Source organism: Anomalospiza imberbis, chromosome Z (assembly GCF_031753505.1).
Source record: "Anomalospiza imberbis isolate Cuckoo-Finch-1a 21T00152 chromosome Z, ASM3175350v1, whole genome shotgun sequence".
NCBI classification, from domain to species: domain Eukaryota; kingdom Metazoa; phylum Chordata; class Aves; order Passeriformes; family Viduidae; genus Anomalospiza; species Anomalospiza imberbis.
In genome coordinates, this window is record NC_089721.1 from 69,166,843 (window position 1) to 69,190,794 (window position 23,952).

Sequence of the window (23,952 nt, forward strand, 5' to 3'; positions counted from 1 at the left end):
TGGTGAAGTTTATGCCAGCGGGCAACACCAGAACGAGTCTGGAGGTATTGATACGGACTGAAGGCATTGCGATGGATTGGAGATATCGGGATGACTGGAGGCGCCGGCATGGATTGATTAGATGCCTTCTCAGGGCGAACGGAGCAGAGCCGACCCCGCCGCCCACCGCCGCGCCAGGGCCGGGACTCGAACCCGCTGCGCCGGGGCGGCGGCGGGCGCGCAGGCGCGCGCAGGCCCGGTGCGCGCGGGGCGGGGCGGGGCGCGCGGGCGCTCATCCCGCGGGAGCGGCGGCGCTAGGAGCGCGTCCCCGCGCCGCGCGTCCCGCCGGCCCGGCCGCGCCCCGCCCGCAGACATGGACGAGGAGCGGGTGAGTCCCCGCGGGGCAGGGGCTGCGGGCCGCCCGGGAGGCTGGCGGGGCGTTTCCCCGACGATTCCCGGCGCTCGGCCTGGGAAGAAGCGCGGGGCGGGAGGGCAGCGGCGCGCGGAAGGGATGCCGGCGGAGTTGTGGGGAATCCAGAGTCCGCTTCCCTCCTGGGTGCGCCTCCCTCTTTCTGGAGGCGTTCCGGTGTCACCTGCTCCGTGTGAGCCTGCCCTGCCACAGGGATTGGATTGATCCTTTCCAGCCGCGGCTATTCCGCGGTTCTGGAATGAAGTGCTCCAGCGGTTGCAGAGCTCTTTCATTCTGCGTATTCCTGTCATGAGTAATTATGGTGCGTGTATAAGCCCTTCTGTTTGCCATTGATGTCATCTAGTGTTGCAGGGAACTAATGCGTAAAAGGGTTTTGTTGGGGATTTTTTTTCCCCTCCCTTGTGGTTGGTGCCCTGTAATTCCCTCCTTCCCTTGCCTGCCATCAGACCCCTCGGGGTCCTCACTGAAGGGCAGAGATGTGCGCACCCCAGCGCTGGGGCTTTTTTGAGCAGATAGATATTCCTCTGCAAAAAGCTGTGACTCAGCCTCTTGGCTTCCAGTCCCTCAGTGCAGAAGGGCTCCTCGTTCTCTGGGCACCCTGATTTCCTCAGCTTGGGAAAGGGTTCGTGTGACGTGGGACCCGAGTAGTTTGGTGCTGATAACGGAATTTACAGATCAGTGTAATTTTCTCTTGCTAAAGCCAAGCCCCAGCACTGTAGGAGTTACTAGGAAATTACTGAGAAAGTTAACTGTATCCCAGCCACAACAGACCTTGCTGTGAGCTCACAGTTGGCAGCCCAAGGCTTCAGCAAATCCAGCTCTTCATCCTAAGCAAGCAGCACCCTAAATCACAAAATACTGTAATTCTATGCAACTTATTTTACATAAAACTTATTTATGCTAATATCTCTGAAGGTGTGGTTTGGAAGGTGAGATGTGAAGTGCCATAAAAAGCATGTTTCTGGTAGAAACTGTCAATTTGGGTCCATCTGCCTTTGTCTGCTGTATGTGAGATTTGTCCTTCTGGGGGAAGAATAAATGAGGACTGCCCCTGTTGTGGGTGCTCTAGGTGGATGTTTCTTGAGTGGGGTCATGATGCTGTTGAGCCAGGGACGAGCAAATGACTTGTAAGATTTCCGAAGGCAAAATGAGTGTTTATTCAAAAGCACTTCTCTCTTTTATAGAGAACATTGTGAACATTAATTCCATTGGTCTTAAAGTAAGAACATTTCACCTGATTGGTACACTGGACTTAGGTCAGTGTGGTAGAACATTTCTATAAACTGTGAATGGAAAGCAGGTTAATAGATTGTTTACATTCCTCTTGGGCTTTTTCACAGGCTTAGCCTGGCAGAAATCTTTCTCTTTTTCTCTCTGACTGAGCTGAGAATATCCACAGGGTCGTTGATCATATTTGAATTCCAGAGGTTCTGAATACAGCAGTAAAACTGCAGTGGATCTTGTATTTTACAGTACTTTCTCTACCAAGGGTTAATTTGGTAATGTCACCTGTACTGTATGAAGTTCTTCAAACTCTGGCAACCTCACTGTGTTGACAAGTGCAGGAGTTTAAATTTATGGAAGCTAAGTAAGCATGACCTCCTTGAAATTTGATCTGGATATGAAGGTTATAATGTCTCGTGATTTTGTCCTAGACCCAGGACTGTTTCGGAAACTGTTCTGCATGCAGTCAGCTCGTAGCCTTCAGTATGATCTTGAGCAACTTTGTACCTTGCTTCTTCTGCAGCAGTGCTGTGATTGTTTAATTTATCAAAATTCAGTTTTTATGAGGTGCCTGTCTGCTTCAGGAGATGCCATGTCATGTTAGTTACTCACTTTTGAAGGTGGGTGTTCTGTTTTTATCCACCTGGCAAGACTACAAACTACATCTTGTGGGACTTCCCTTTATTTTTTCTGTCAGTTTTTACTCTTCATACTTTGCTCATCCACACTCTTGCTTTACCAGTGGCATGTTTGGGTTGGTGTTTTTTTGGTTTTTTTTTTTTTTTTTTTTTTTTGTTTTTTTTTGTTTTGTTTTTGTTTTGTTTTTGTTTTTTTTTTTCCCGGCGAAATGCATTAGATTCAGAGAGTGAGATTAGGACACAAAAGGGAAAAGCATCATGAAGCTCACTGGCAGCAGCAAAAATTACTTCTGTAATAAACATTTCATAATGCTTTGAAAATCCATTTGAAACTGACCTCACATAGCGGTCAGAGAGAAAGCGCAAAGAGAATTGCTTGTAATAGAAGTCTGTGAAATACTGCATTCATCAGTGGGCAATAGAATTAAATGTCCTTTAGTGCAGAAATACCAAGAAAATTTATTTGGCCTAGTGCTGTTGAAATTCTTCTGTAAACTAATGTAGAATGTAGTCCTCATCTGCTGCTTACATTGCTAATTTTTCTAGAACCCTTTATTCCCTGAAATTACACTGGCTTTTCAGAAATTCCCCTTAAAGGAAGAAATGGAAACGTTGCAGTATGTCTTTAATTTGGCATATATGCAATGTCTGGAAGGAAATCTATTTAGTGCATATTAGTGAAGAGAAAATTATGTTAGGAAATAGAATAAGATAGTGGTTCCTAAAAGGTGCCTGTTTTGTTCTGGTGGCTTGTGCGTTGGTGTTTTAGAAAAATTCTGTCTGCTATTGGTGGATACTTTTAAAGAGCATTGAAACTCATTAAAATTTCACCAAATCTGGTTGAATTTCATAACAGAGAAATGGGTAGCCTACTTAAAAAGAGCCATACCAACCCACGTGCGGTCAGCTAAATGTAACTTCAGGTGAAAATCTTGTTTAACAGCTGGCTTGCAGTTGCTGCCATGTGTTTGGCTGTGTAAAGGCCTTTTTAATGTTCCTCACATGTAGATATTTTCCTTTAACCAGGATGTGGCTATAAGACTGAGCAGCACTGTTCAGCCCTGAACACTTTTCCCCCATGTGTTGCAGCCGAGTAAGCCCCAAGATCCATGCTGAAAGAGGATTGGGAGTTTACCGTGTTCATCCAAATTGACAGTTGTGCTCATAGGATCTAAGGCTTATCTCCAGGCTATCTGGCCTGTGCAAACAATTGCCTCTGGTCAGTGGTGAATGCAGAAGCAGCTGGCTGGACAATGGCTATTTATCTGGCATTCTGATGTGTACAAAATTGCCTTCAAACATGCTCAGTTTTTGCCGGGCAAGGTGAAGGTTCAGTAAGGAAGTGGTCAGGATTTTCCGTGCCTCTGTTGGTGTAAGAAGCCAGGGTCTTGTTTCTGTTCCCCCAGAGTCCAGACCTGAGTCATTGCTGTCTGTTCTGTTACCTCTGTGTGTAACACCATCACCACCTGTGGTAAAATCACTAAAATTAGTTTTTTACTACTTGTGGTTTAACTTCCAGAGTATGGCACTATTAAACAGGCTGGTGCTGGAGTACCCATTAATATCTCATTGCAGATTTGTTGGCAGCTGCCTGGGGAGGTGTCAGAGGAAAGAGGAAGGAGAACAGTTTAGGACTAGGGGAGAAGTTCTTTAAATCTGGTGTACTGTTGAGGTTCACTGTGGGTGTTGTGAGAGGATAAAACATTTTCCTTGCTTTTTAGCAAACAAATGTAATCTGGGTAGTATGTGGGTATTAAGAAATTGCTTCTGGGAGGGATTTCTGCAACATCCCTCTTGTGGTCTGGCTGTTTCCAAGGTGTATTTTATTATCTCCCTGTGCCTTGGTTTCCTACATTTTATCAAGTAACAACATTAGGATGAGCAATTGAAACTCTGGATCAGCTGATTAATAATGTATTAATTAAGACAACATTTACCTGTCTTTTTAAAGTTAGATTTGCTTCTAAAACTTCTTTTAGAAGTCAGCCAGTCTGAGTTAAATTACAGAAAATTCTTAGTTAATGCCTCATCTTATCCTTTATTTTTACTTACCTATCCTGATATGCTTTAATGATAAAACATTTCTTAAAATTCATGAACAATGCAACTTTACTTAAAATTAAGTACCAAGCATTGATTTTGTTTTTGTCAAATTCTTAGAATATGTGAGTAGCTGCTCAACAAAATTACACTTGGTGGCCTTATTTAATTTAAAATGAGTTTTGATGTACTTTAATAGTTTTGCTGGCTTGGTATGTGTTTTGTAAGCTGAATCTACTGCTTTTTGAACATCTGGGGTGCACATCACTGAAATAACCTTGGTTCTCTTTCTCAGCTGTCAGTAAGCTTTCCTCTTTGAGGTCACTTTTAATCAGAATATAGAAATTGCTCATCCAAAATATTTTCCCACTTGTAGAATAAGTTTACAAATCACTTTTACAGATTTATTCTGCATATAGAATAAACTGTCAGCGTGGTTATTTCACACTAGCTTCTTTAGACATGAGGAAATCCCAGCTTTTCTTTTGGGTTTCCTTTTACCAACTTTTAAAATTTTCTTTATTGGTTCTCTGTTTGGCTGCACAAGCACCAGCTTTTTCATCTGGAGAAGCTGTGGTGGCAGTGGGTATTTTGGTGCAGGTGACTTAGGGAGAAAAACATGTCAAACAATGGGGTATCTTAAAGCAGGTTCTTGATTTCTCTCAGACTAACACCTGGAGATCTTTCATTTGGTGGAATGCTTCCTAGAGGTTTAATATTCTTTCTCTGTCCTGAGAAAATGCATTTTCTGATCCCATCAGAACTGAATTTGCTGCAGCTGGAATGCCTGTGATGAATTTTCATGCATGTTAAAATGGTGATGATTTGAAAAAAAATTGCAAGAAATTTTCTTACACCTTCTCTTGCTTGTTTTTGTAATTCTAGGAGACTCTGCAAAGGATTGTCAGTACTCTAGTGAACAAAAATGATGAAATTCACAACTTCATTGACATGCTGAACCATACAATATCAAATGTTCAGGTATTTATTTTAAGGTTCATAGCTTGTATCTGAAAGGGGGAAGCTTTGCACTTTTTTTAGTCCCAAACTGTGTAGTGTCTAAAGGATGGGCTTTGAGAATCCAGTTCAGAATACATCTTCATGTTGGAAGTAGACAGAAAAACATTTTATTTTTTTAAGTCTGTCTCTAGTTGACAATTGTGGTGGCCTTGCATTTTGTGTGAAGAGGTTTTGTAGAACTTTGTTTGTGTGGGAAAGATCATATTTAGTCTGGTGCAAGATCTGAGTCTGCCATTAGTGGGAAATAGTCTGTATTTACAGACTTCTGCTCTGATGACGGACTGAAAAATGGTACTTGAGAGAAAATTCTTTAGTCTTTCTATTTTCGCCAGTTTCAAATTGTTGGGCTCAAGTTTAGAGTTAGACATTATTGTTAGAGCATCTGCATGAGGATGAGGTTTAGGTTCCTTCAGCCTGTCAATCAGCCAAAAGTTGTTTTATCCTAAAGCTGAGTCAGGTTGGCTGCAGAATGGAAATTATCCAGCAAATCTTTAAACTGCTTTCTTGAGTGCAGTTTTTAGCATCAAGTGAAATATTTTTGTTTGGAACTGGGTAACTTCCTCCTTTCAAACATCTAGCAATCCATATACAATTGTGTGAGGAAAATCAAGGCTTTTGGCATTGGACAAAGTTGCCAGGTGTGCTGGTTTTGTGCAAGCTTGTGTATCATGGAATTTTCACAGATTGCAGCATTCAGTGTCCTGATGTAGAGTCTGCTTAGGAGACTATTTGATCGTTCCTAATATTTTTTTCCTTTTTGATAGGCTGAGAAGCAGTCACAAGGTTGTGGCAAAACATGTGGAGAGTTGTGTGGCCTTCAGTTTCCTGGCATTGTTTCCAGTTTAAACAGCATTTTCAATTCTCCTCTCAGGTAAATTCCTCTAATGCCATCAGTGAGCTGGATGAGGAGTTTGATGGTCTGTATTCTGTCCTACATGAGATGAAGGGGAGCATGGCCAACACTATTCAGCAAGAAGAAGCTCGTAAAATCCAAGCTCTGCAGGTAAATAAGTAACTCCTGAAAAAGTTTTGCAGCTGCAAAGAATCACTTTTAAACTTCCTCTGTTTGTGTTATGCTATCCCCATTTGTTACACAGCAATATTGATTTTCAGGATTGTCTTGTGACCGTTCCAGAGCTGGTAAATTCACTGCCTTTTTCAAGGCTATTGCTACACAGTCATTCAGTGGTGAAGTGCAGTCCTGTAAATAGAAATTGTAGTGCACATGAATATAAGTGTTTATTTCTCTGCTTTCTGAAACCCTGAAGCTGGAGCAAACAGGACATTGAAATTAAATCTGGCTTTTAAGTCAGACTTCGGCTTTCCCCCCCTTGGAGTTGTGGGATGTGCCAAGTATCACTGTGCACTTGTCAAGCACAGTGAAGTGAGGGCACTATCAGAGGCCTTGGTTATATAAGGGAATAAGTTGTCACAAATGCATAACAAATCCGCATCGTTCCTAGGGCTGGTGCCTCACGAACTGCTGTTTTGGTGGGAATACATCACATGATTCTTTCTGGTTTTTCTCCAGGATCAGCTGAGCCAGTGCAGCCGTGCCCTGGAGAGCTCAGAAGAGCTGCTGGAACTTGCCGTGCAGTCACTGGACATAAAGAACCCCGTGGAGCTCTTAGAGGTAGAAAACATTCCCTGGATGTGTGTGAGACAGGTGTTGACATCTGTCTGAATTTGAAATATCATTTGCATTACTTTCCTGGACACTGCAAACTTACCAGCTGTACTTAGAGCGAGGATAGACAGGCATATAAAAATACAGTCATTGCTCTGCTGAAAAGCCAAGCTAAAGGTTGTAGTCCTGAATTTTTATGCAATTTCTTATAGAACAAGTTGGCTGTTTTCTTATTTAGGGTGATGGGGGGGGAATAAAATGCCGTCTCCTGGACAATTGTCATTGTTAAGCAAACTTGCATGGATGACACCAGAAAGGGAGGGTGAAGTAGCATGTGTCTAACTGGAAGAATATACTTACAAATTAAGGAAGCAGTTCCACATATCCACTGAATCAGTACACTGATACTTGCTACAGTAATCCTGGTGGTAGCAGTGGGATCAGCCACACCAAATCCAAGGCCCAATTACTTTTTTCTCTCTCCATTTTAATGGGAACAAGGACACAAATCAGTTTAGAAGAGCGAGGGGGAAAGCTGTCTTCCTGTGTCAGTTTTACCTTTTGGCTGCATGTTTGTGTGCTGTTGTGCTTTCTGGGTGTCAGCTTTGATTTATTTGCTATGAAGAGCAGCAGTTCCTAAACAGTATTTTTCTTCAGCTGGAGTTGTCCTTTCTGCCTTGTAGCAAAAAAATAAGTTGGCTCTTGAACTCTGTGCAAAATGCAGCTTTGACTTTATTGGAAGTCGTTCTATTTCAGATCTCTGTGGTGTTTTTTTTCCAATCAGTCACACCAAGGAAAGCTGTCTGAGCATTTGCTGGGGGGAAAACCTCGTCAGATTTGGAGTCTGAAGATTAAGACATTTAAATCCAATTTAGTAAGCTCTAATATGTAGGATTTGATACTGGTGTTGCACTTGTGCATTTGGGGATGACATTTTAAGGTAATATTGCCTTGGCTATTACGCAGCTAATTCTGTTGCTCTGCTGATAGGAATAGCAAGTGTTCCTGAAGGGGCAGCTCCAGCCCTGACTCTTGTATATTCAGAAATTTTCTTTGGATACTCCAGTAAATCAGTTCAGAAGCAACTAGCATAAGATTATTTAAATTTTTTTTTCCTATGTTATATTTTTGTGGCTTTATTCTTGGAGTTGATTTACCTTGAAGTCAGAGGAACAGGAGTGGCAGATTGCAGGAGGGTTCAGTGTTTATGTAGGATGTGATCAGACACTGCTGGGCAGCTGCTCTGGGATGGGCTGATCCTTCTCTGCCAGTAGCCTGGAAACAAACTCAAGTCAGTGAAGTTAAGCTGGTAGTGTCTTGCAAAAGATGTTGAGTCCTGGCTACCTCATGTTTTACAAGACATGGAGATGAAACCCAAGGATTTTGTTGGGAAGTATCTCCAATTTATGTCATGTAGGAAAGTCAGTCAGTAGTTCCTGCAGTAACTTTGTTTTGAGGTAAAGCTAAGCTACCTCTTAAGCTAAATTATTTCTACACACTTGGTTTTTTTCTGCTTCCCATTTTAGGAATATACAATCAGTTTTGTAGCAGGGACACCCTGATTTCCTATTCATTTTTTTTCAATGTGATTTGTATGTAGTGAAAAATCGCAAAGTTCTTCACTTTTTACTTCAAACTGGGAAGCTGCCTAATGATTCTTGTCTCATTGAAAGGGAAGATAATTCAGCTAAATGAGCAACTGGATCAAGGAGCAGTGTTGGAGTAAGGCTTCAACAGACACAACCAAGCCCTCAGTACTTCAGCAATAATCTTTGGTCTTAGGTTTGCAGCTCCTTTTGGTGAAGGAGAGAGATTTTTGTCTTTCCACCTGCCAGTTGATGTTCATCTTTTAAATGTCATCACTTCTGCGTCTGCTTCAGTGCTATTATTTGAGAAGAACTACTTGCTGTCATTTTTGAATGCTGACATACAGAGAGAGTCTTTTATTACACTTGTCCAACAACACTTCCTAACTTTCCGAGGAAAAGTTAGAATAAGTCCTTTTTTTCCTTATTTATCCGGACACGTATCCTGTGGTGTGTAGTTCAAGTCAGGCATGGTTAATGCCACAAATAAGCACTTCTTAGTTTCTCAGAAAATACCATGGCAGTTAAATAATGTTGGCTTGGTCCTGCAGCTCTTCTAAAAAGCCATGGAGAGTAACTCTGATTGATTGAGAGAAATCTGAAAATACAAGGTCACACCCAGGAAGTTGATTAATTTGGAATTGGTTTGGTGTGGTTCTGGTTTTTTTTTTTTTTTCCCCAGATGTTACAGTGTTGCTGGCTAACCCGTGGTATTAACATATTTCACAGGACAGTTTATTTTGAGGAAAATGTTAAACTAATTTTGAACTTCAAATCTGGGCAATGCAGCAGAGATTGTTCTTGGCCTTCTTGCATGTTACTGCCATTGATACTTGCATGGAAATACTAACTACATTCTCTCTCTTCTCCCTGACATGTATCAAGGCTGCCAGACAGATCAAAGATAGGTACAGTACAAAATCTATCACTTTTGTGTCTTTGAATTAATCTTATCCTTGAAAATGCATTTACTGTAAAAGGGCCATAGTCAGCTTTAATCAAATTAATTGACTCTTTTCTAAGTGTTAATTATCACAGCTTCTGAGAGGGAACTAAAAACTTCTGTGCTGCTCGTGTAGTATGGTTTTTCCTGGCTTTCCATAACTTGAAATAAAAAGATATTTTTGATGCAGGGAAGTGGAGCTTCAGCTACTGCTGCAATTATTATGTCTTTGAATGTATATGTATATAATTAATTATTATTGTTAATAAGCTTATTATTAATACCTCATGGCTGGAATTTAATGATGTTTCAAGCTGACTCTGCCCCTTTGAGTTGTGAGAGAATCTTGTTGTTTTTTTGTTTTTCAAGTACTTAAAGACTTTTGCTAGCTAATTTTCCTTCAAAACGTAAAAAGTCTTGTGGCTGTTGAAATACGTCTGGTGACACTAGTGACCATGAAATTATTATTTCTCGTAGCTTTTCTTTGAACAATTGTTTAAAAAGTAAAACTTTGCTGTTTCAAAATCAGTACTAAGGCCATTTTCTTCAGTTGGAAGAATGTTAACTCTATTCCAAGAGTATGACCTTCTGGTTCAGAAAACATTCTATGATGTACATAATACTTTGAGAAGCAGCTCACAGGATGTTGTTGCTTTTTTGGACCAAATAGGTTGGCTTTCAATGTACAGGTTTTTCAGTGAAGGCTCTGATTTACTGAATTCTCTGAACTTATGTGTAAAATGAGTAATTGTTAGAGTTTAAATTGATCTTTGCTCTTCCAAAGGTAAAGATTTAGTATCCTTAACAGGTCAGAGGGAGAGTGGATAGTGTCAGTGATGGGACTCTTTAGTACTTTTTGTCAGTAATAAGCATCCTCTTCTGGTTTCTTGAAATTGTCACCAAATCCTTTGTGGTTCTCTGTCCAAGTCTGGTGTCTGAGCAGAAGTTAAAAAGTTGTGTGAAGCCCACTGTTCCCTGGTGTTCCCTTGCTGCTAATCAAAGGATTATTCTTCCTTAAGGAGGGATTTTCTCTACCCATCTGGCTGAGCATTGATGTGCTAGGCTGCCCCTGCTGAATTTCAGTGTGAGCTTTGTCTTGGGAAATCAATTGAATTGTCTTTCATGATGTTCAGCTTAGTCTCATAATTGTCTCATACCCCAAAATTGCAAAGCTCATCACTCCTGACTTGCATATATCTTTACTATTAAACTTCACATTTCCTCTTCCTTCCACACTACCAGATTTTTTTGTTTTTCAGTGTTCTTTGATGTATCTGTGGTTAGCATCCAATCTCTCTTACATACTGGTGGAGGATAGGAATGGATATGTATTAGGTGTTCTAAAGGTGCTACACATCAGTGGGTGTAAAATGGATTCAGGTCTTGGCAGTTGACTTTTGTGGTCTATCTATTACTTTGTAGTTGAGAATCGTTTTTTAAGGGAGGAGTTGGGATCTCTGTGCTGTCTGAATCAATGTTACTCTCAAAATCTGCTTCATGGCTTGGTATCTTCAGAGTTAGAGAATTACATGAGAGTCTTGATCTTTTTTTGGATTTTTTGGTAGTGTAGTTGGAGTACAAAAATGTCTTGGAAGCGTTCATAATAGTACTTAGCTAAGATTTCAGGAGTGGAAATGGGAGGTGTGCTTCACAGAATCCCAGGAGGGGTCAGGTTGGAAGGGACCACAGTGGGTCGTCTGATCCCACCTCCCTGCTCCAGCAGGGTCATCCCAGAGCACGTGGCACAGGGTTGGGTCCAGGCTCTGGAATATCTCCAGTGAGAGAATCTCCAAATCTCTCTGGGCAGTGTGTTCAGGGCTCGGTCACTGCACAGAGAAGAAGTTCTGCCTCATGTCCAGGTGGAACTTCCTGGGATCAGTCCCTGCCCGTTGCTCTGCTGCCATTGCTGGGCCCTGGAGCAGAGCCTGGGCCCTGCTCTGCCCCTCCCTGCAGACAGGGATACCCAGGGCTGAGGGCCCATCTCAGCTGGGGCTCCTCTCCAGGCTGAGCAGTCCCAACTCCCCCAGCCTTTCCTGATGAGGGAGATGCTCCAGGCCCTTGCTCACGCCCAGAGCCTTTGCTGGCTCTGCTCCAGGAGCTCTGTGTCCCTCCTCCCTGGGGAGCCCAGAGCTGGGCACAACACTCCAGAGGTGCCTCCCAGGGCTGGGCAGAGGGGCAGGATCCCCCCCTGACCTGCTGGCAGTGTCCTTCCAAGGGCACTCCAGGATCCCATTGGCCTCCTCATCCCCAGGACACTCTGCTGGCTCAGGACAGCTCTTTGTCCTCCAGGACCTCCAGGTCTTTCTCTGCAGAGCTGTTTGCCAGACCACCCTGGCCTGTGCTGGTGCTTGGGGTCATTCCTGCCCAGGTGCAGGACCCTGCATTTCCTTTGTTGAATTAAGGTCATTCAGTGTTCAGTGTATCTTGTAAAACTGGTCTGGTGTTTGCATGTTCCAATTCGCAGCTTGAAAAAACTCATAAGGTAATAGATAGATAGAAAATCAGCATAGTCAGCTTGTTAATTTCTGTTTAGAAATGCATAAACATGATCCTGAGTCTGCACTGCTCCAAACTTCCCATACTTGCTGAATTTTTGTCAAGTGATGTGAATTTTGTTTTGTTTCTTATCCAGGTTTTCTGACACTAGTGAAAAGTTTTAATCTTTAGTTACCTCATTAGTATTTATTTGCTTAGTAATATGGAACAGCTCACACCATTATTCTGAGACAGTCACATTAGCAAAACTTTCTATTTTGAGTGAGCTAAATGGTAAACAATTATGTGTTAGAAAAATGTTCTAATCTTTGATTGGTAGTTTGATGTCAGTGATACAGATTGCCTGATTGCTGTTTTGGAAAATGGGTTATAGGGACTGACAATGTGACATACATTTTGCTAATGCTGCTTTCTTGGCTTCAGTGTCACGATGGCTTCAGCATTCCGCCTCTCTCTGAAACCAAAAGTCAGTGACAGTATGACTCATATGATGGTGGACTTTGCCCTGGAAAAGCGGATGCTCCAAGCTGTGAAGTTTTTGCCAGGTAAAAACTATATTCAGTGAGTTTAATTTGTTGCTGTATGAACAGTTTGCTATATTTAAACCAACCAAACAAAAGAAAATTGCACCTCTTGCACCCTAATAAGCAAATTTTTCAGAGTACCTAAACTCATTCTTACTCATTGTATGTTAAATTGGATACCTTGAGGATGAGAGTTTTCTATTTTTATTGTGTTAATTTCTACACAAGACACCCTTTTGGAAAACAGTGTTGATCTCAGAAGTGAGAGTGAGTCTTCTGGACCATGTTTTTTCAGGAGTTGTCAGTTCCTCTATACTCTGTGAAGTTACCTGAGGTTTCTTAGGACTGTCCATGCCAGCTTGGTCCTGAGTGACGCTCCAAAGTCCTGCTCGTGTGCAGGAGTGTTGTGTGAAACTGTGAACTTACACATTGCTTACAAGAGTGGTGACATAGTCTGAAATACAGGCGAGGGACAGTCCACCAATACAGTGATGCTAACCATAGTACAAATGGTGTACTGATCCATCTGCTCCTGTTTGACAGTAAACTTGGGTGCATTAGACCAGTGTGTATCTTTCATGCCTTTTTAATCCAATTGCTTTCCAATTTAAAACACTTTGCCCTTGGCTGTTACTGAGAATATATTGACAAGAATGCTGCTGGCAGGGATGTTAAGTTGTTTCATCTCTAGGTCATGAATCCAGATCTGTTAAGGACTTGGCAGCATCAGTTTTCATTTCTGCCCCATGTGTTGCAGATACAGTATGTGATAGCAGGTGCAGTAAATGACAACTTTTATTCCTAGTGGTCATCTGGCAGTGTCCAGGCAGAAATTCACCTTCTAGTCTTGGACTCTGGATGTCAATCACTGCTCTGCTTTTCACAGTGCACCTGCTTAACAGCAGTGGGAGTGCAGAGATTTAACGGCAAGTGTGAACAAAGTTTTGCATCTAGATAAAGGTATTATTTAGTGTGACTCTTCTTACACATTTTTCCTTGTCAAATATATAGGATTTAGAATTGGGCCTCTGATTTGTTAACAGGGTAATTTGATTGGATATCAATCTTCCTTTTTCTACTGTAGTGCTTTGCTTCCAAATTACTCAGACACCAAAAGCTCAGACTGAAATCAATAAAACTTTTTCATTTCCTGTAGCAAAAGTCTTCCTTGCATGTCCTTTAGATTCTACAAATAGTATGTAAATGCCTTTTTTTTTTCCAGACTTCTTTTCCACAGGCTTAAGTGCTGTTTGATTTCATGGAAGTAGAATTTTGTTGCCTATAAACAAAACTTCAGTCTTTAGTGGGCCTTAGGAGCTGTTTCCCTACTCCTTTCAAGACAAAAGGGTAGAAAGAAAAGAAAACTGGGGAACTGAAGAGAAACTAAAGGAAAATATTAGTGTCTGTAGTGATGGAAATAAATATAAGTGGTGTTGTGTGAGGGGTGCAGCTGAACTTACCTTCCACAGACATAGGAACAGAAGTTTGCTTCTTGGTGTTCTTCCTTTGTGGTGTTTATTCCAAATGTAGGTTCATAATTGTAAGTCCACTCTACTCTAGCCTTCTCTTTTTCAAACTGACCTATGTGCTTGTCTTTATGCAGTCCCTAAAGCTCCAGAGATAGATGTAGCAGCATGTCTGGTTGCTGACAACTGCATAACAATATCTTGGAGAATGCCTGAGGAGGACAGCAGAATTGATCATTTTGTGCTGGAGTATAGGAAAACTAACTTTGATGGGCTCCCTCGACTAAAAGGGGAACAGCGTTGGGAGCTGGTTGACTACATTAAAGCTACTCAATACACATTATCAGGTAAAGGTTTTTTTATACTTCAAACCCAAGAATATTGAGAAAACTCTTTATGCCTGGAAGTTTTGCAAAATGCCCATTTTTCTGCATGTAATGAAGCTGCCATAATATCACATCAGTCGTGGGTGCTTTGTACAATAACAGTTCTTTCTTTTGTTTTGACATTGAGATTTTATCAAAAGGTGTTTGTTAAATGAAGGTCACACTGAAGTTCACATCAGTTCAAGCATGTTTTTTGCAGATTGAAGTAAGGGAAAGACAGCTACGTGGGGATTGATCTTAGTCTTGTTGGAGTCATCAGTAATCAACACAATTTCAAATGTGTAAACATTTGCTTTGTAGGTCTGAAATTTGATACGAAATACATGAACCTTAGAGTACAAGCTTGCAACAAAGCAGTGGCAGGTGAATACTCCGACCCTGTGACTCTGGAAACCAAAGGTAAAATGTGAAAAACTCTTGAACCTTATCTGTGGTGAAAATCCTGAACCTGTTATGTTCAGTCTGCTTCTGCATGAGCCCTGCTGAAACACTTCCTAAGTGGAAAGGGAAACAACTGTGAAGGATTAAGAAGCTTACTGGCACAAAGCTGCCCTTTTGGCATTTAGACCCTGAAAAAATGGGGCAGTTAATGTCGCTTTCTCCAAAAGCTTGGCATTGGTTGCTTTGAACTATGGAGTGGCAGTCCCATGTGCTGCTGCATGATGCCAACATACAGCAAGAAGAAGGATGAATGTTGTGGATGACTCTTTGGGCATCTGAACAGTTGATGTGATTATCCTGTTATTAGTGGCGGACAGCGTTCTGTAACTAGAAGTTGCTGGAAAGGGTTTTCTTGACTTTGTAGCTGCAGTTTCTATTCACTGTCAATATTTAAAAAGCTGGCAGCTTCAAATTGCCTAAGGTGTGTAGCCGTAATGTTAGAAGTCAGTTGATCTGAGAATTGTTAGAGTGGCTTCCTAACATTTTGTAAATAAGCTGAAAGAGAAATTTCTTGGAAGGGATGATTTGTGGCAGAACACAAATCTTACCTGTTAGGGTGAGAGAGTGATCCTGAGGTTTGATTTACGTCCAGGTCTGGTATAAAGGGTAAAATGACTGCTATCAGCTATATACTTTATATAAGTATAAATTCTCTTTCTTTTGAATGTTGTTTCATAGGAATAAAGCTGTATAGAATTTGAATGAGCTGTTGAGCATTCTGGTAACTTTTCTACAATTATTTTAGTAGTCTTAAGCAACAGTCATTATCAGGGACAAAGTATCTGTTTAATAGCCACATAATTTCCTGGTCCAGTACCAGAAAAATAATTCTGGTTTTGATTGTCTGGGCAGTTACTATGCTTCCCATATTATTTTTGTTATTCCTGAGTGAACACTCAGTTCACTTTCTTTAATAACCAACACGGAGAAAAACTTCCTTGTCCATGTGCTTAATCTGATTGTTGTTTACATCTGTGCATTTTTGAGCGCTAAACTCTTAAAAATCTTAAGTATATGTTCTTTCAGGGTCAGACTGTAATACCTGATGATATCAGGACATTTATAGAACAGTCTGTAAATATATTTAGGTCATTGAGCCTGTTGTATAATTTTTTTTGATTCCAAGTGTCAGACTGAAAAGCTGGTGTTGCCATTACGCTCAATAAAACTCTGTGACAACTTTTCTACTGCTTCTATTATTTTCTCTGAATAACCATTATATCATTTCACTCTTTTCTATTTTGTTTTGACCAGCATTTGTGTTCAGTTTGGACAGCACTTCATCTCATCTGAACTTGAAAGTTGAAGACACCTATGTTGAATGGGATCCTACTGGAGGCAAAGGCCAAGAAAAAATAAAAGGAAAGGAAAATAAAAACAGGTAAGAACTCTGTTTTGTAAGTGTCTGGCATATCTCTTCTGGCACTTAAAGGAAGAGGGCAGGAATTAAAGCATGTGGGGACAGTGGGACATGAGAGGAATTTTCATTCAGTAATGTTTGTCTGGAGGAAATCTTAAATTTTTTTATTTTCCTTCCTCTCTCACACTGATGTAGAGGCTAGAATTGTGTCATAAGTGTTAACTAATATTTATTTATTTAAAAAATGCGTTTGCTAAGTTATCATTCAGTGTACTGAGCTAATGTGTAGTTGTGATGGACTGACCTTGGCTACCTACCAGGTGCCCACCCACCTGCTCTATGGTTTCTCCTTCTCCAGGTACCAAAACCTTGCCACATAAGGCCAGGGCAGTAGATAAGGTAAATGTGAACAGGCAGTTGATGTAATTCTGTGTTTACTAGTGTTGCAGGTCAATTCTGGTCAACAGACAGCATTTCCACTATTAAAAAAATAAGGAAAGAGCAGACCGCCTTGCCCTTTTGAGAAAGAAGAGGTTAAATAAAACTGGTACTATGTATAGGTGGTGCCTGGATTTATCTCAAACCCTTATTGGAGGGGAAAAAGTACCAATAAAACAAAACACACAGCAAAAGGTAATGGATAATGAAACATAACTGTTGTGGATGTGGCAGTTCTAAACATACTGCTTGCATCCAGGAGAGGCACTTAACTTCAGCAGAGCTCTTGGTAGATTGTTAGATGTCTGATATTCTGATTCATTAGATAAATACAGTTGGAAGAATGTTTAGTTCTATCTACTCTGGCCGAGCCTCAAATATTTCCAAGGATGAATAATGTGTCGATGAGGAATGTGTCAACTTGCTAACCCTCTGTTCCAGGCTACTTTTATGGGAGGGGAGGAATATCCTGGAACCTGGCTGGAATTCCCTGTGGTGCAGTGACTCCCAGGTGCTTCTCAGCCACCAGTGTGATCCCTGTGAGGACAGCCTGGCTTGATCTTCTCTGGTCCCCTTCCTGTTACCTCATTAAAGACAGCAATTGGTTCTTGTATTCCTCAGGCAGAGCAAACCCAATTGTCTTTCTGTGCTCCAGACCTTAACTGTGTTGTTGGCTCTCCACAGACTTGCTCTGATATGTCAGGGTGTAAATCCAAGGTTCCCAGACCTGGACACTGCTGCCAAAAGGAGAGGAGAAGTCACTTGCCTTGTGCTCCTGGTAGGCTAGAGGCTGGGTGTGGCTGGCCACCTCTGCTACGAGGGCACAGGGCACTGTTGTTGTGAGCTTCTGCTTCCCTAACTCTCTTTCAGTGGCTTTTCTGCAGAGCTGTTCTTTCCTTGGGTGTCCCCCAGCCTGTCCTGCTATGTGGATTTCCCTCACCTGGAGGGCTGTGAGCCTGGTTCATCTGGATCTTTGCAGAGCCCAAGGCCCCACTCCCAGTCTGTGCCTCACCTCTTGGGCTTTGGGGATACTCTGTGGGAAAGGCTCCATTCCCTCAGACTCGGTTTATTAGATTTCTCTATTCAGAGTTTGAGATTATTGATGAACAAATACATTCTCCATAGGCATATATTGCCATAAGTGTGATAGAATAACTCCTATTGGCACTGTAAAACTGGGGATAATTTACTGTAGTGATAGAACAGTTCTTTAATGATTACTTATTTCTGTCGACAGTGGCCAGAATCCTCTGCTGAAGAGCAATAGAAGGTGATAATATACCTCTTATTCCTAGGATCTAGCACCTAGTTTTGTTGGGAATCTGTGCTACTTTTCTTTGCTTGATGTCATGAAGAACAAATCTAATAGCCTTTATCAGTAACAGCGCACATGTGCATTTAGAAGTTATTTTGCAGTTTAATTTGAATTCATAGAGATTATATATGCTCCAGAGAAAAGTGAGTCTTTCTGGAAGGATTCATCCTATTGTGAATGAAACCTGATTTGCAGTGGTTGGAAGGACATCATGTATTTTAATATTGATCCAAAGATCCCCGTTAGTTACAGACATATTGAAGCTTTTTTAACCCTTTGGCAATTTTTTTACAAATATGATTAAAGTCTCCTTTCTGAGAACTTTAAAATAATTTTTTGTGCTTATTTTTGAACATCAAAAGCCTCTTTGCTTCTGAACTTGTGCTGTAGCTGTTACTAGACATCACAGGCTAAGAAGTAAGTGTTTTTACATGTTTGAAGAGGATAAAGCATATGTTAAAAGCTTCATGGCATTTCCAATTGCAGAGCCAAGTGTTTGAATGAGAAATCCTTTTTTTTTGAGATGTAAAGTTAGGTAAAATATTCTGTTCTTTCTGCAGTTGTGGTTTTTTTAGTGTCACATTTTTTCATTGTGTTTCCAGTAAAACACTTTTTTAAGAAATTACTTTTCCTATTTTTGATATCTTGCTCTCTTTTGCTGGTTTCGAAGTTGTGGGACCAAAAGAAATGCCCAGGATTCTAATTTCTTAAAGGTTTTACTCCCCTGTTATTAATCTATCAGGTGGATCTATATCTGATTTGAAATCAGAAGTAAAGAAAAGCTTATGTAAAAAGCAAAATAAGCTCTTGAAGCCATTCAGTTTCAATTGTTCTGCTACACTAATTACAGCAATTTATGCTAAACTGAGTTTAAAAAATGTCTTGGAGATGCTCCTACTTGCTCAGCTCAGGGAATTTTATACCTTGGTCTCTCTTTGTAGCTGTCAGTAGAGAACTTACCTAGTTCTTGGTTTTGCTTTGGTAGAAGGACAGGTCACATGTTCAGTTTTGCATCTCAGACTGACCTTTTATAGCAGGGGATTTAGGTGACCTTTGTTCTTGTAGGAGGCTTTTATTCCCACCTAAAAACATCTGTGAGATGTCTGCATTAGAAGGGAAATTTGGAGGTGGGGGAAAAAATTGTAGTATATTAACTTTAAACAAAAAAAGTGCAATTTTTAAGAGTTGGAAATACACAATGGCAACAAAATTCTTAATTATCTTTCATTTATTAAACCATAAAAGATCAGTAATTTCTGATCTCCTTCCCTGACTTTTCTTCTCAAGAAGAGAATACATATTGTGTGGAGTATATTCTGAAATGAATGAGGAAATAGGGACTAATTGCAGTGCTGTAGGCAACAATCCTAAACCATGAGACAAGAATATCTGGCTACTGAATATTGGAAGAAATGTGTCAGTTACTGGTTAATAAGGTCTGTGCTTTACTGCAAAACAGGCACGAAAGTGACTTCCTGCTATGAAATTTGCTGCCTTCCATTGGAAGGGAGGTGTAAGCACTGTGGAGGAAAAAAAAGCCTGAGCAACTGTTTTTTTGCAGCTTTTATGTCAAATAGTCAGTGTAATTTTCTGAACTGATAAAGGCTATTAAATTTTGAGAGGACAAAGCACACGCAGTGGCCATTTACAGACTTGGACAAAGTAAATGATACCAATAAGTTTTTAATGCTTTCTTAACCTTGAGAAAATTGTAGCAAAGTACTTGCATTTTTCTTATTGTGATTCTCTGAATGGCCACACTGCTACATTGCTTTCTGCATAGACCATTTGTACTGGGTCTAATAGAAAATTTTCAGCAGCATTTGTTGGGAATGTGAGTGGATGATGTCTGATGCACATAAGAAGGTTGGAATCTGCAGAGTGCCTCCCTCTGAAATTATGCTTTAATTCTTGGCTTTGTCTTTTTTTTTTTTTTCATGCTCTCACTTGCTAACTTTTTCCTTTGGTAAGTAAACTGCAGCATCCCCCATATTTACAAAATCCAAAAGCACTTGATGTGGTGCACCTGCACAATATACACTTACCTCCTTCATGTATCTCTTGTGAGCAATTTGGAAGCTTAGTTGTCTTCTGTTACATGCTAAATAGTGATGCTTGAGTAAACAGCTTTTTCATCATTTATTTTTTTGCAGACTTTTGTAAATGGAATAAAAAAACAAACTTGGTAATGAACTAGATTTTAGCATACTTACATCTGGCAGCTTAGAATCACGTAGCTTTTGATTCCCATGTGACTTTTTTTTCGTGGTGGTATTAGGAAAAAGGGACATGTCCCAAACCTTTCTGGAATGGTTTTTAAGAAGAATAAATTAACTGGAAAGAAATCAAGCTGAACTTCACTGTATTAATGGTCATAAAAGTAGCAAGTAGCTTTACCAAATAGTAACTGAAGGAGCAGTTGGAGAGAAAACTCTTCTGTAGGTGACATTTCTTCCAAGGCTAATGTGTGATAGACTTTAGAGGGTGAGAAATTGAAAATTGCTTCTCACGCGTATTTCAGAGACTGACTTTGAACTTTTTTGGTGTTTTTGTTAATAAAATTAAACTGTAAACTGTACAGCTATTTCTGAGAAGTTAGAATTCTTTTCTACTGATTGCCTTTAAAGTAGTAAGCAGATGTGATTCTCTGTCTACTGAGGAATATTGCAAATAACCCTCACTCGGTTTAACGGTTAAATTATTGGTAATTATTTCTGAGGGCCTAACCAAGGTTAAAAAAAAGTTTGAAAACCTCATTAGGTTAAAATTATTCTTTTATACAACTGATTGCTCATTAGAATATTCTCCATCCTGAATTGTTTAATTCAAACCACGTGCCACACATCTGCTTTTTCCCTGCCTCTGTTTCCATTCTCAGCTGCCTCTGAACCTGTTTTTAAAACACTCTGTATGTTTTCTTCTGTCATCTCTTCCCTCTCAGCTATTGTGCATGCATGCTGTTAGAAGCATCAACTAATGTGCATTTTTAGAGTGTTTGTGTATGTCTCTTGCACCTGATGGTCTCAGGGACACCTGAGTGTGCACTTCTGTGGCCATGTCCAAGTTTTGAGTGGTTGATCTCTCCTTTAGAAGCACCACAGTGTCTCCGAAGAGATCCACTAACAGCCCAAGAGCCTTGGCAAGGGGCAGCCGGGATCGCTTTGCTGGTGAATCCTACACAGTGCTGGGTGAGCTGAACTTGTTTGATCCGTTAGGAAAGGGCAGATCAGGCAAGAATTAGAGGGAAAGTTTGTGACTGTTCAAGGCTGTGTACTCAACATTGTCCTGCCCGGAGCAGTTTGCCCATATAACACCGGAATGTTGAGTCTTCATCTCTGCTTTGTATACAAAGCTCTTAGTGACTGACATGCACTGCTTTTAGACATAAATTGGTGTTAAATGTATCTTGTTGTAATGAGCATAGGTAAATACAGTCTCATTATTCTGTTTTATATTTATATTCTATTGTACAATTTTCTTGTTCCTTATAGTTCAGATTTCTTTGCCTTAAAATGAAATAGAGAAGACATCACTGGTGCCTATTAGGAAGGCAGCACTGTAGGGTACACTCAATTGTAATTAACTACACTTGCTTGTAATTAAATGTATTTCTGTTGGTAGGAGACACTGCTGTTGAAAGTGGACAGCATTACTGGGAAGTGAGAGCCCAGAAGGACTGCAAATCCTACAGCGTGGGAGTAACATACAGAAACCTGGGGAAGTTTGACCAGCTGGGAAAGACTAATTCCAGCTGGTGTATCCATATCAACAACTGGCTGCAAACCACGTTCTCAGCAAAGCATAACAATAAAGCAAAGACTCTAGATATACCTGTCCCAGACAGAATAGGAGTATATTGTGACTTTGATGGAGGTAAATTGCTCATTAGGAGATTTAATAAAAAGAGATACTATTTCTGTTGAGCTGGAGCAATCCAAGGCTGAGGAAATGCATTACTTCCAGACTGATCCAGTCTTGCATGACAACACAGACCCTAAGTGCTTGTCCTGTCAAATTACCTGAGTTCATCTGTGTGACAGAGCTACTGAAATCCAGTGAAAATAGTAAATTTTCACTCTTGCGGACTGCACTTACTGTCCTGGAAAATAATCAGGTTTTTTTGTACAAGTTAGACAGCAACTGCATCTTAGCTTAAACTGAGTTTAAGCTGAATTTCAACTTGTTCTTTATCTCTCTCTCTCAGGTCAGCTCTCGTTTTATAATGCAAGCTCCAAGGCATTGTTACACACATTCAGAACAAAGTTTACCCAACCATTGCTACCAGGCTTCATGGTCAGTATCTAGAAAAATCTTACAGTTTCTAGCACTGAATTCAGTTTTAATTCTTTTTTTAAAGAAGGAAACTGCAAGCACCTGGTTTCACTGATTAGTAATTTTTAAAAGTGTTTAACTGTTCCCTTTTGGATTTTGTGTGGTGGTTATAGTGGCACCCCAGCAGGATTCTGCACCTGGATATCTCAGCTATGTAAGCAGAAGTCATTAAATCTGTGTATAGGAAATGAATAGCACATTGCAGTGGCTGATGAGCCTACTGCAGTAACTGATCCGAACTGATGGAGTCCAGGATGCTCTGAGCCATCAAAGCAGGTGTCATGGGAAAGAACAGCACCTGATGCTTTCCAGTGGGAAAAAAAAAGTTTCCACCTTTCAAATCCTTAAAAGCTCAGTGGGATTTTCTTGCCAGTCAGTTAAGTGCCCTGCATAACCTTTTTTGTCAGGCTAAGATAATTGGCAACAATTTTCTGCAGTGTTAAAGGCTCAAAACACACAGGAGAAAGATTAGTTACTATTAGCTTTCCTTTAATGATTTAAGTAATTAGTTTAGCTAATTTGGGAGGCCTCAGCTGTGTTGTAAAATGCCATCAAGTGCATCACACTTTGGGAGCAGGATGTGCAGGCCTGGGATTTTAACAGATCTAGATTTTTTTCATGGCTGTTTGTTTGTCTTGTTGATCCTTTTCACCATAGGGGGAAAAGAATAGCTTCAGAGCTACTGGGATACACGTGTTAGCCATTCCCTAGCATAGCAAAGGCTGACTCATGTGAATTCAGTTCCCAAGTCATCTGGGGAAACAGTTGCTTGCCAACATTCAGGCTGTCCCTCTGCACCTCACACAGCCAGCCCCTCACAGAGTGACAGCAGCCTTACTGATTGAACAGGACAAGTGAAAATGACAAACTACTTAATTACAGCTCTCAAACTTACTTATAAACGTGAAAATACAGCATTCTTTCATGTGCAGAATAGAAGTCATTGATACCTGTGCCCCTGAAGCTTCTCAGATATTTTTTTTTTTGTAATATGCTTATGCTGACATAATTTTAGCTTGACATGGCAAAAATAAGCACTGTTTTGAGACACTGGAGCATAGTGAGAGAGTTGCTTTTCATTGTCACTCTTCTTGCTGCAGGCACATTTGCCTTCAAATAATTTTTCTAGTTGGGAGCAAGTGATTTGAGTACTAGGTCTTAGTTACAAACTTAGTTATGAAGCATAGTATGTGAAGCATCTTAGACTTTATGGACTTAAAATCAGGATATCTGTGATTAGAATGTTTTACAGGGGGCTGTGACAAAAGACACACACTGTGTTTGTGTTGGTTAATTATAGGATGGGAGGAGAGAGATGTGTTTGGTTCATAATGCAGATTTTTTTTCTTTTCCCCCCAGATCTGGTGTGGTGGGCTCACAGTGACTACTGGATTGCAGGTGCCAAGTGCTGTGAAAACTCTTCAGAAGAGTGAAAATGGATTGGGTGGTTCAACAAGCAGCCTAAATAATGTTGCCTAGTGATGTCTGTTCAACACTTCTGCTGCTGAATGTTTTAGTTTTTCTGTGTAGCTACTACTCACAGAAGCTTGTGATCATTGGATTTTACTGGGTTTGCTACGTTCTGCTGTTTAGGGCCTGGGTACTGATAGTGCAAAAGTTTGGGGTTAAAGTGTTAGGAACCAGTGCTGGGAATCCAGGAAAAAATGTCAGAAAGCTGAACTGTTGCCTATTAAAAAAAAAAAAAAA

General features: G+C 40.7%; 1 protein-coding gene across 2 annotated transcripts; it reads left to right on the forward strand.

Moving 5' to 3' along the window:
* The first annotated feature begins 255 nt into the window (after positions 1–255).
* On the forward strand, positions 256–23,749 carry FSD1L (fibronectin type III and SPRY domain containing 1 like). 2 transcript variants are annotated; one of them, XM_068176866.1, is made up of 14 exons: positions 256–367; positions 5,197–5,292; positions 6,203–6,334; positions 6,863–6,964; positions 9,430–9,452; positions 12,407–12,528; positions 14,111–14,320; positions 14,660–14,758; positions 16,055–16,181; positions 17,836–17,868; positions 21,004–21,101; positions 21,535–21,786; positions 22,118–22,206; positions 23,605–23,749. In XM_068176866.1, the coding sequence occupies exons 1-14, from the start codon at positions 353–355 to the stop codon at positions 23,722–23,724; spliced, it is 1,518 nt and encodes a 505-aa protein (XP_068032967.1). In that variant the 5' UTR covers positions 256–352; the 3' UTR covers positions 23,725–23,749. The 2 variants fall into 2 exon arrangements, with proteins under 2 accessions (XP_068032967.1, XP_068032968.1); XM_068176867.1 differs by lacking the exon at positions 17,836–17,868.
* The last annotated feature ends 203 nt before the right edge of the window (positions 23,750–23,952 follow it).

Bases quoted from the DNA above. Each gene is read 5' to 3' on its own strand.
- FSD1L (XM_068176866.1), top strand. The intron at 6,965-9,429 runs GTAGAAAACATT...ACATGTATCAAG, and splicing joins ACCCCGTGGAGCTCTTAGAG to GCTGCCAGACAGATCAAAGA. The intron at 14,321-14,659 runs GTAAAGGTTTTT...TTTGCTTTGTAG, and splicing joins TACTCAATACACATTATCAG to GTCTGAAATTTGATACGAAA.